Genomic DNA, 11,839 nt, shown 5'->3' on the forward strand with positions numbered 1-11,839 from the left:
AGCCATTTTTGCTATTTACCTATTCCACATTCTCCAATTTTCCATCAACGTGTGTCAGAGGACAAGAATTACTAATTTCGAATGAAAGGCAAAGAACGCTGAAATGTTTTATCTTTTATACTAATTGTGCACTTGTTTGAATCAAAATGCCTGCTAGACAACTTCTGAAAATTTATGTCTTATCATGGCAAGCATAACTTTCTCAGCTACAGGACGTATTCGCTAAAACGGGCAATTATCTCAATTTTTTTGGGTCCACTTAAAAATTTTAATGTATATGTTAATAAACAGATGGTCTTCCTCTGATAGAGCAAAGCGAACATGTTTCTCAGACCCATTTAGAGAGGTGCTGGCAGAGGAATACACGGATCTCTGAATAGCAAAAATGTCGACAAACGTAAACGTAACCACAAATGCAACACAAGATACGAGCTGCTTTGATCCAATAGCAGCAAGAACCAGGGAAACCACAGTTCTGTGTGCACTTTTCGTAGCTTCGCTGGTTGGAAACATCTTTATCGGACTGGTTGTATGCAAGACGAAAACCCCAAGAAAACCTATTAACTTTTTCGTTCTAAACATGGCCATGTCCGATCTCCTCTTTCCGATTTTTCTGTTACCACGTATTGTGACCAGGTTGTATGTCGATACCTGGTTGATCAAAGAGCCTCTCGGCGAAGCGATGTGCAAGATTTTTTCTTACTCAATCGAGGTGTCCATTCTTGTGTCTATACAGAGCATGCTCCTGGTGGCTGTTGATCGTTTTGTAGATGTGGTATTTCCTCTCCGTTCTCCCCTCATCAGCTCTAAGTTGTGTTGCCTTTTTATTCTCGCCACTTGGATCATCTCCCTTGCCATGAAGTCCCCAGATTTTTTTGCCTGGAAACTCGTCGAGAATCGAAATGGACCGGCGTGTAAGCTGCAATGGAAGGAAGCGTTTGGAGAGTCATTGCCCTTTGAAAGCTACATGTTGGCTTTGACCGTTGTATTTTGGTTTATCCCTTTGGTTTTGATCACCACACTCTACATCACCATTGTGTACAAAATTAAATCCCAGAAGACTCAAGGCGAGCAAACAGTGAACGTAAGAGAACAAAGTTTGCAGAGAGAGAGAAATGTTTTGAAGACGTCTGTCGCTGTCGTGTTGGTGTTCACGGTGTCACGTGTCACGTGTCATGGTGTGCTGGCTGCCCGCCACCATCCGGATGTTATTAAGCCTCTATTCATCAGACAACATTATGATATCATTTTGTAGTTTCCAATACTTCCAACATATCACGTATTTTTTAGCTCAATCAAACTGTGCTATAAACCCTTACATGTTTTTTATTTTTAGTGGAAATTATCGTCAGGGACTTAAGAGTCTCCTCAGCTATCTGTGCAGGACTAATCTAGTTGAACCGCCCAACGTGGAATTGAAACACTACAGCCTGCACCAACCAGTACAAAATTCAAAGGAACACATTATCTCAAGCGAGGCCAGAAACGGTCTAAAGAGTCTCCGCGGCTGTTTGTACTGGAGTAATCGAGTTGAGCCGCCCAAAATTGAATTGAGGCACTACAGCCTGTACTAACTTGTGAGAAGCAAAAGCTAAGAGTTTAGAAATGGAAAAAAATGGAAAAGAAAAGTAGCAGGAAATGAATAGGAAAATTATGGTTGAGTTATATAAACTAGAGCTTGTCAAAACAGCATGATACTTTGGAGTGTACACTAAAAATTAATTTTTAAGCCATATATGGTGATAGATATGAATAATGTGAATGGACTGCTTCTTTGTACTTTCCATCTGGTGAGGCTTTGTTTATACGAAATCAGAATTATGCTCAAACTCAGACGGAGACGAGGACGTGGGAAAACAAAAGATCCAAAGGGCAGAACCATGGCTCAGCACGTGCGTTTTAAAATTTCATACATTGCATAGCCGTCCTCCTAAAAAATTGCGTGAATTCGCCAAAATTTCCGTCGACTGAGAAAGGAAACTCCAACGGCAAATTATTTAAGTTTCAATTTGGAATTCAACGCCGCTCTCATACGTTATGCTGAATTTGAGGTGTGGCGCCGATAGAGACGGTAAAACATCAACTCGTTCGCAAAATTCTAACTTCTTTAGAATTATAAATTCATTTTTTAATCAAAATTTTCCTCGACTTGCTGCCCTGATCGCCAACCTGGTTAGAACGTAATACGTTCTGAAATATAGCTGATAATTATAGTTTTCTGATTCCAGTTCATTTATCAAGATCTTCAGCAGTACGAATTGATGGTTTCAGTCATTTTAATTTTTTTTGGTGGTCATTTAGTTGTAAGAAGTTCGTGAACTCGGCACGTCAACACTCTGAGCAAAATCATTCAAGCCATGCTCATCATACAGACCCCTTGTAGATGTTTGCATTGAAAGCGCTGCCTAATGATATTGTCTCGTCTGAAAGACAACCCGATAAAATATATCAAAAACACGGCATTCACACAGATTTTTTTTTACGTAAAAGCCTCAACCCGAGTTAGCAATCAGAATCCAATAAGCTTGTACCTGATGGTACTTTTTTTCCCAAAGCTACCAAAACTTCATCTGAGCGGATGATTAATTTCCAGCGGTAATTGAAATAAAACTACAATTGATGTCGGAAAGGATCAGTCATAAAAAAAACTGAAGTTCTTCTTGACTTATGACGTCACTGTTTTGAAATGAATTTTCAGCAAATTTACTTTACCTATCCTTTGCACTATTCAGCTACAAAGAAAGTAGATAGAAAACAACCACATGGTAAATTGTCTCTTTCACGTATCTTTGCACACTGCGAGGCCTACAGAGCCTTATGAAGGGTATCAGCTAAATTTTATCGTAACACAACCAAAATCCTCCCACCCTCCCCTCCCACGTGATAAATAATGACCAGTCACTTAGTTCAAATGATTATTCACGCACACAACTGTAATAGACCTCAAGGCCGGCTTTTCAAAAATTTCCAAAGATAAATCATTGTCTTAAAAGGAATGTTATGAATGAAATCAGCTTTACAGCTTTAGAGACAATCTAGAGAACGAAAACCGAATCACATGTTTCAATAGCAAAGAGGTCGTGTCCGGCTTTAAGTTGTAAAATTAGCATTATTAAAAAAGTGTGTTAACAGCAAAGACTGATTAACTATAGACAGTTTTTCCATTTATTTCAGTAAAATTAATTTAAAAAGTTATTCTCAGGCTCACTTCTTTTCTTAATCAATCATTAATTTGACAAATGTATTTTTAAACTTTATAATCGTTATTTAGGTCATATTTTTCATCTTCTTCCTGTTTCTTGTTATATCAATCTTTCTCTTCTTCTTCTTGTTCTTGTTGTTGTTGTTGTTGTTGTTGTTGTTATTGTTCTTCTTCTTCTTCTTCTTCTTCATCATCTTCTCGATTTTCATAGCCCAGTCTCATATTCATTTGTGTCCCGTATCACTCGTTTACTATTATTAGGGGGTTCCCGACGTTCAACAGAAAAGCAGCTGAGGAGATTCTTAAGACTTTGGCGGTAATTTCCACTGAAAACGAAATAGATCAACGGGTTTACGGCGGCGTATGAACGAGCTAACAACATAGCGATGGAATGAAAATGTGCAAAGCCCCAGGAATGTCGCATCGTCAAGGCTCTTGAAAAGAAGTACAAAAGATAGTAGATTGTCGCGGGCAGTTGGCAGATCGCAAACATGAGCACGATAGAAGTGGACATCTTTAACACATTTCGCTCTATCTTGAAACGCTGTTGTTCAGCAGTAACCGATTTTGCGGATCCCGGGACGACTTGTAACTTTAGCTTGAAAACGATAATAATGTAAAGAACGGAAATCAAAACCAAAAGCATATAGTAGTGTTATTATATTTGCCAGGACGTAGTCTGTGAAGTTGGAAGTATGTCCGAAGACATTTTCCCGGTGAGGCTCACATTCTGTCCTTGCTGAAGGATACTCAACAAGTTCAAAGGCGATGAGATATGGGAACTTAATGGCCATGGCCAAGATCCAGGTAGCCAGGATGAAGAAAGGACACCGCTTTGAACCGACGACTGGAGAACGGAGGGGATACACCACAGCAACAAATCGATCCACTGCTATCAGAACCAGACTCTGAATAGACACGGCAACAGAGACTTCCGAGAGAAAAGATATCAGCTTACACAACACCTGGCCAGGGGAACCACTGATAATCCAGGAGTTGGTTTGTATCTGTGTTATGATCCGGGAGAAGACAAAAACAGGAAACATCAAATCAGACATGGCTATGTTTACGATTAAAAAGTTAATGGGCTTTCTCATAGTTTTTGACTTGTAAACAATCAATCCGATGAAACCATTTCCAATCAGAGAGACAATCAAAATGAAGCTGTAAGCAAAGGTGAATCCGATTCCTTTTGCCTCAGTAACTGGATTTGAGCAGTTCCGTCGATGTCTCACTGTGTCTCATTCATCGTCACGGTAATGTTTGCCGAAATTCTCTACACTAAAGAAACCAGTATTGCCTTCAGCCAATAGTTCTGAACGCTCACCTTTTTATTTGAACACATGAGATGATTTGCATAGAGATTAAAACTGCTTAATTGAATACGTTAGCTTCTCCAAATTAAATTCCAGAAAATCGACAGTTTACCCAGAACCTTCATTTAAATTAGCGATTGAGAGCGTCTACAGTTGCATTTTATTGAAACAAAATGGTCGGCAAAGGTCCAATTTGGATAAATTTAACTCAAATAGCCTCACAAACAGTTCTTGAAAGTCCTTTTCTCTTCTTTTCTCCTTTCTTGATGTGTCTGTAAACATCTGGTTAGTACAACATTCAAATTAAGCAAAAGGGAGCCTTCCTGAGAATTCATTAGAATTGTAGAGCACCATTAATATTTTATTACGCAAACATTGGCTATAAGGAACAGTTCCCATCTTATGAAATAAATCTGCCTAATAACTTGTCTTTATTACAAACATCTTTATATATTGCAACGATATATTTGGCGTGAACTTGTAAAAGTGTTTGTTCTTTCCCACCACCTATTGTAAGTTTGTGCTTCAGTCACTTTGTGATGATTTTTGTAATCGATTCTTGACTGCTGTTTGCTTACAATGAATATGTTAGGATCTTGCATCATACGTATGCTGTTTTCTTGTTATTTTCGTAACATACGATTGACGGAGGTCAGTTTTCCAGTCAAAATGAGTCGTGAAAAACCAACATCAGCCAATACAGTGCGAAGAATGTGTGTCACGGAACGTGTCTTTCTCCTTTTTGTGGACGAAAACAGACGTTGTGAAAGATGAAAGAGGAAAGAGGAATGGAGAACAGACGACTGAAGGTTTTTTTTACAAACGAAAGCTGGCCACTGGCTTGTCGAAGAGGCGTGATCTGAATTTAAAGCCAATTCAATTTGAGCCAATGACTGGAAAGCCAATACTGAACAGCCTTATTTATTTGATAACGCTTTACAACTGGCTGCGTGTGATGGCGTCTTAGTGAAGGAAAATGTTCTGCAATAGACTTTTAACTGGACTTTGACGGCAAACAAGATTATCAAAATTTGCACCTTTTGCTTTAAGCCGAATGAACTAGACTAGGGATTTTTTGCTATTTTAGTTCAGAGTACTTCGAAGACTTACAAAAAGACCAAGAGATTTTCTTGAGAAAAGCCCAGTAAAATCAAAGTTTCGTTTTTACCGCTTTCCGATGCCATAAGCGACCGCATAAACTCACAAACAGTTAAGTACTCTGGTGAGTTCGGTTATTCAACGTGTAAATATAAAATGTCTGAGCGACAAATTTCAGTCACTGAGGTAGAAACAAATCGTAAAATACAAGTGATAGGAGTGCTATGGAAGGATTTGTAAGGAAGATAAAGTTTAAAAAAGCACAAAATCTCTTTCAGTTCTTTTTTATTTCTTGTTTTTCTTTTTTTCTTATGCAAACGATAATTCCCCTTTCGTCTCTAAGAAGACTTCGGTGTTAACTGCGACTTTCAGTTAATGAGGAGAACGGGTAAGGCCGCTAATTATGTCTTCGTTCAGTCGAACGGTAATCTATAGGTTGCTAGAGATCTCTATTTATTTCTCATGCCAAAGAATAATCGGTATACTTCAATATCTTCCGCTGAGGGCAATTTAGCCGGATCTACGAAAATCGTTATCTTGATTTTTTTAAAGAAACATCAAGTGGCAAACAGTGACAAAGTTTATCTTTGTTTTTCAACTAAGAACTTTTACTAAAAAGATCTTTTTTCCCCCAAGCTGACTTTCCCAAAGTCAAAGTTGCACGGTCAGTAGCATTTACGGTGCAGGGCTTAAGCTACGGTGCAACTTGATTAAGTCGATTAACCCTGGGAGCGGCAGAGAAGCACCTGAGGAGATTTTTAAGACCCTGGCGGTAACGTCCCATGTAAATAAAACAGATGCAAGGGTTTACAGCACAGTATGTCCATAAAGGAGATTTTTAAGACCCTGGCGGTAACGTCCCATGTAAACAAAACAGATGCAAGGGTTTACAGCACAGTATGTGTACATCAAAAATCGGGCAATTTCCGCGAAATATCGAAAGCCACAAGACCATCTCATTGTTTTGTCTGGTAAATAGAAGTGCACCAACCACCAGATAGTGAGTGGCAGCCAGCACATTGCAAATGCTAACACGATGGCAATGGACATCTTCAAAACGATTCTCTCTCTCTTCAAACGTTGTTCGCTTGTGTTCGCTGATTGTTCGCCCAGAGTTTTGTGGGACTTGATCGTTAAAGCGATGGTAAGGTAAAGTATGGCAATCAAAACTAAAGGGACATAAAAGCCGACAGCGATTATTGCCACAGTGTAGTTTTGGAAGTAGGAGGACCTCTCCGGCGTACATATCAGCCGGTCTGAATACTTGACCATTTCTGAGAAGAAGAGGATCGGCCACCTGGTAACCATGGTAATGATCCAAGTGGCGAGAATGAAGAACCGGCACTGCTTTGAACTGAACAGTGGGGAGCGGAGAGGAAATATTACAGCTACAAATCGATCCACCGCTATTAGAACCAGGCTCTGAGATGAAACAAGAGTGGAGACATTTATCGAGAAGGAGACAAGCTTACATAAGGCTTGGCCGAGGGGACCGCGGATCAACCACGAACCGCTGGTGAATAATGAAGCTAAATCCTGGGGGAGCATGAAAATCGGATATAGCAGATCTGATATGGCCATGTTTACAATAAAAAAGTTGATTGGCTTTTTCAGGGATTTCGTTTTGTAGACAATTATTCCAATGAAGGTATTTCCAACCAACGAAGCTACAAATACCAGACAAAATGCAACCATGTAAACGATCCTTAGTTCTTCATGATTGAAGCAGCGCGACATGGTCTGTGTTCCATTTACCACTGCAGTCACATTTGCTGACATTCTCGGTCCTGAGATATCAGTTTCTTTTACAGAGTAGTTCTCTCGAGGCTACCTATATTCTCGTTAAAGAAAATAAAGCCGATTACAAACAAATATCTTAACTTTCTTTCTGTAGCCAATCTTTAATGAATTGATATAAGTTATCCATCATGGGGTACGGATGCAAAAGCTTTTCCCAGTGTAACAGTTTATTCTCTTACTTGCTAATCCGTCTTTCCCTGTTTTTATTTTATAGATTTTTTCTGTTGAAAACGTGTCTAGTGCGCCAAATGAAGGCTGAAAACAAGCGAGAATTTAAGGTACGTTCATAATTTATCATGTAAAAGACATACTCCATTAAGTAAGAGTATAACGTTGTTGAAAGATAACTTCTCTGGCTGCTTTTGTATAGAGATCTCCGGATATAAGATAAAATGTCAAGGTTTCGGTGCGGAAATGCGGAGTAAACGAGACTTCGAAAATCGTTGCATATGTTGAAGATACTACGAAATCGGATAAAAAGTTTGCGGGACTCACGATTTTCCAAGGTATCTGATTCACAACATCTCTTATTTTGTAGGGCACTGCTCTTGAATCTGTGTCTCGTGTAAAATATCAGTGGGTTTCTCCCGGCCAAACTTGTGATTATTCACTGACTGGGTTAACCATAATAGAGGATACACCTTTTGAAGGAGTCTACGCAAATTTAAACAAATCACAAGAGATTTACGATCTACAGATAAGGTAGGAGAAGCTTAAAGTAGCGAGCGACGAAAATCTGTGTATTTAATGCTGCTTTCGTTTGAAATTATAGCATAGCTGATAAAAGTCGATATTTCGAAGAAACAAACTAAAAAGTAGTATCCCACCTCTTACGCAATATTTCCTGTCATTGATTTCCTTGTACTAATCTGAATTAGGCGATAATAATAGTTTGATTTAGCTGAATTGCTGAGTTTTGGTTCCCTACTTTCCAACCGCCACCTATATGATATCATCTGTCGCAACAGGTTTTTTTTGTATATGTAATGGCAGAAAGTCATTACCGTTGTTGAATCTGTCTGATAGTCAGTGTGTCTTGTACGTCAATTAGAGGCCGCGTGCAATTTGTGCCCTTTCTGAAAAGTACACAAATTTGATGATATGTTCATGAATAAACACAATATGTGTTTCGGTCCCTATGTGTTGTAAAAAGCTAAAAGTTGCTTTATGAAAAGCTGTGTCCTTTCGTTGTCTCAAGAAGTGTCATTATAGATGGAATGTACACAGACAAAATTGGTTTTCGGACTTTTTTGTTGTTATTTGATTCACCAAGTATTGGAAAAACTAAAGAGAAATTGAGCATTAGAACTTAGTCATCGGATTTTAAAGCGGATAGAAATCCGATTTGTAGTGGTTAAAATTTATTTCAAACAATTAAGTCCTCGCGCCATACAAACGACTCATTCACGACATTAACATCACAAACGAACCGAAAAGAACGACCTAACTTTACTAACGGATCGAAACAGCCCAATCACGACCGACTTACGCCACTTGGGTCCTACAGCTAATAACATCACGGCAAAACTGACCAATCATTTTACACGAACTGGAATAAGAACATTCGACTAATAACAAGTACTCAGGCTACCGAAAAGTCAGTTACCACCACTGACAATAGTCCTTCTCAGGACCACACCCGCCCGGACGATCAGACTACGCCATTACACGTAACCAATCAGAGTACGGCTTAAATGATAGAAAGCCAATAGATAGAATTTATACAAATATGTGTGTGGAAGGGACATTTCTGTTAAGCGGCTCGCAACGCTCTCTTGCGCATGCTCGCCATGCAAACAGCCCGGTCAAATATTTTATCAAGTAAAACCAGATGATAATATTTGCCTGACAGTCATAAGTAAACCAATAATGGAACTTAATCCTTGTGTGGCCATGAATAATTTAAGACAATGGCTTGGGACTCAAATCAAGGTGAAACTTGATTAAGCCCTTGACCTCCTGAAAATGAAAGAAATGCAAGGGTTTACAGTACAAAGAACTGAAAGTCACAAGATTTTATTGTTCTGTCTGAGGAATAAAGTAACATTAACCGCCAGATGCTAAATGGCAGCCAACATACCGCGAATACCAACAAAATTGCAATGCACACCTTCAAAACATTTCTTTCTCTCTTTAAACGTTTTTCTCGAACGTTGACCGATTGCAAGGCTATAAGCTTACTGGATTTCATTTTTAAAGCAATAATAAGGTACAGTATGCCAACCAAAACCAAAGGAACATACAGATATACGATAATCACCGCTGCAGATAAGGTTTCTTTGAGCGAGGACTCCCTAACTGCCGCTATCCACCGCCTCATACATGTCAGTCCCTCTGGATGCTCCACAACTTTCCGGGTAAATAGAGCAGGGCACCAGATAGCATGGCAGTGATCCAAATGAATAGAATGAAGAACCGGCACCGCTTTGAACTGATCAGTGGGGAACGGAGAGAAAATACCACAGCCCTAAATCGATCCACTGCTATTATAAAGAGACTCTGAATTGACACAGTAGTGGAGACATCAACTAAATAACCAGACAGATTACACAACGCTTGGCCAAGAGGACCATCAATTAGCCAGGCGTTGGTGTTCAGTCAACTGAACTAAAAACCTGAGGAATCAAGAAGATGGGAAACAGCAGATCAGATATTGCCATGTTTGCGATAAAAACGTTGACGGAATTTCTCAGTCTTCGGGTCTTGTACTGACAACAATATTAATTGCAATGAAGGCGTTTCCAGCCAGCCAAACAACAAATATCAGACAGCAAGCAAAAGTGTAACCGATTCTTTCTGCTGGGAGGTTGAAGCAGCTCGACATGAACCGTGTTCCATTCATGATCGTTGCCGTCGCGTTTGCCGACTTTCTCGAAACAAAGATGTAAGTTTCTTGTCCAGCTACCAGTTGTGCGACTCTGAAGATTACCTACCCCGATCTACTGACATGAAATACATGCACAGCTTATTATTTACATATGCAATATAATTGTTAAATTTAGCATATCCGGTCCTTATTATATACATATAACTGTTAAAACTGTTTAGTTTTTGGGGGCATAGGGACTGGACTAGACTATTTTTTGGACGATTTTTTTGGCTATTTTTTAGACGATTTTTTGGGCCATTTTATAAGGGGGGAGGCACACCTTTAGTACTCAGGGAAGGGGTGGGTGCAGTCGACAAGTACTGAGTAAGGGGTGGGGGAAGAGTGTTATTACTCAGGGAGGGGTGGTAGATGGTTGTAATTGTAAACACTGCTTGTTAATGGAGCTTTTACTCCATCGTAATATTATTGATTGTTTTTAAACTGGCGCGCGGAAGAAAATTTAGTGGTGAACAATAAAGACAATACTTATGTCTCGGAGCTATCGGTCTGATAGTTGCCCCTTGGAAATTTGATGTTCTTAAAACAAATATTTGCCCGAGAAGCGAAGCTTCGAGGGCAAATATTTGTTTTAAGAACATCAAATTTCCGCGGGGCAATTATCAGCCGATAGTTCCTCGACAGAAACGCTCTATTGTTTAACTAGGTATTTCGGTGTAGTGCGAAATTCTGTGATCTCGTCTGATAAGATTACTGACAAAAGGAAGATAGATAAATTCAGTAATAACATACTGTATACACAAAGGAAAACGTGAAGCAACTGATAGTGCACACACAAGTCGATTCAAAAGGCACACGGATAACTCAACAGTGGAGGATCGTAAACGCAGTATTTCAAATATAGATTAAAGTCCAGTGTTTACGTGGCAGTTTCGCTTTCGCATAACGGAAATTCCGAGATCTCGTCTGATAACATCAATGACAAAAGGAAGAGAGATAAATCTTGTAACTACACACTGTATACACGTTTTTCGAGGTGTGCGTTTAGTTTTCGAGGTGTGCGGTCTGCGGTCTGCGGTCTGCAGTCTGCGGTCTGCGTTTTCAAGGTATGTGTTAACGAGACACCTGAGAGAATATTGCTTTGTACGATTGTACCAAAAATGATTTCATATAGTAAACGTACAAACGTTAAAATTGCGATAGGGCTTGTGAATTCTATATTTGCGGCTAAAGTCAAGGGACGAGGAAAGGAAATTCTGTGATCTCGTCTGATAACGTCAATGAAAAAATAAAGATAGATAAATGTGGTAATTACACAAAGGAAAACTGATGGTGCACAAGTCGACTCAAAAGGCACACGCATAACCTATGCCAGACCGGTAACTCAACAGTGGAGGATCGTAAACGCGATATTTTCAATAAGAATTAAAGTCCAGAGTTTACGTGGCAGTTTGCTTTCGCATGGCTAAAAAATTAAAGAAACGCCGCGGCCCAACGCAAAATGTTAATGTAGGAAAAGTCATTCGAAAAACCGAATAAAATAATTATTGCGATCGAGTAGAAGCTCTATTAACCAGTAGTGTTTACAATTACAAC

General features: G+C 39.4%; 3 protein-coding genes across 3 annotated transcripts; 1 reads left to right on the plus strand and 2 right to left on the minus strand.

The window, feature by feature from the left end:
* Nucleotides 1–385: 385 nt before the first annotated feature.
* Nucleotides 386–1,255, plus strand: LOC111344047 (QRFP-like peptide receptor). Its single transcript, XM_022951253.2, has one exon. The coding sequence runs from the start codon at nucleotides 386–388 to the stop codon at nucleotides 1,253–1,255; it is 870 nt and encodes a 289-aa protein (XP_022806988.2).
* Nucleotides 1,256–3,753: 2,498 nt separating this feature from the next.
* Nucleotides 3,754–4,260, minus strand: LOC148719500 (QRFP-like peptide receptor). Its single transcript, XM_088740114.1, has one exon. The coding sequence runs from the start codon at nucleotides 4,258–4,260 to the stop codon at nucleotides 3,754–3,756; it is 507 nt and encodes a 168-aa protein (XP_088596240.1).
* A 587-nt stretch (nucleotides 4,261–4,847) lies between these two features.
* On the minus strand, nucleotides 4,848–8,584 carry LOC111344045 (RYamide receptor-like). The gene is made up of 3 exons (XM_088741997.1): nucleotides 8,244–8,584; nucleotides 6,519–8,070; nucleotides 4,848–6,441 (listed from the first exon to the last, which is right to left on the minus strand). The coding sequence occupies exons 2-3, from the start codon at nucleotides 7,393–7,395 to the stop codon at nucleotides 6,311–6,313; spliced, it is 1,008 nt and encodes a 335-aa protein (XP_088598123.1). The 5' UTR covers nucleotides 7,396–8,070; nucleotides 8,244–8,584; the 3' UTR covers nucleotides 4,848–6,310.
* Between the last annotated feature and the right edge of the window lie 3,255 nt (nucleotides 8,585–11,839).

This window comes from Stylophora pistillata, chromosome 12, assembly GCF_964205215.1.
Source record: "Stylophora pistillata chromosome 12, jaStyPist1.2, whole genome shotgun sequence".
NCBI classification, from domain to species: domain Eukaryota; kingdom Metazoa; phylum Cnidaria; class Anthozoa; order Scleractinia; family Pocilloporidae; genus Stylophora; species Stylophora pistillata.

What these genes read in the sequence shown, in the direction of transcription:
- LOC148719500 (XM_088740114.1), bottom strand. Translation starts at nt 4,260, where the DNA reads ATGTCTGATTTGATGTTTCCTGTTTTTGTCTTCTCCCGGATCATAACA.
- LOC111344045 (XM_088741997.1), bottom strand. Translation starts at nt 7,395, where the DNA reads ATGTCAGCAAATGTGACTGCAGTGGTAAATGGAACACAGACCATGTCG. An exon ending in TGCCCGATTTTTGATGTACA is followed by an intron (nt 6,442 to 6,518) that starts CATACTGTGCTG and finishes AATCTCCTTTAT; the next exon opens with GGACATACTGTGCTGTAAAC.
- LOC111344047 (XM_022951253.2), top strand. Translation starts at nt 386, where the DNA reads ATGTCGACAAACGTAAACGTAACCACAAATGCAACACAAGATACGAGC.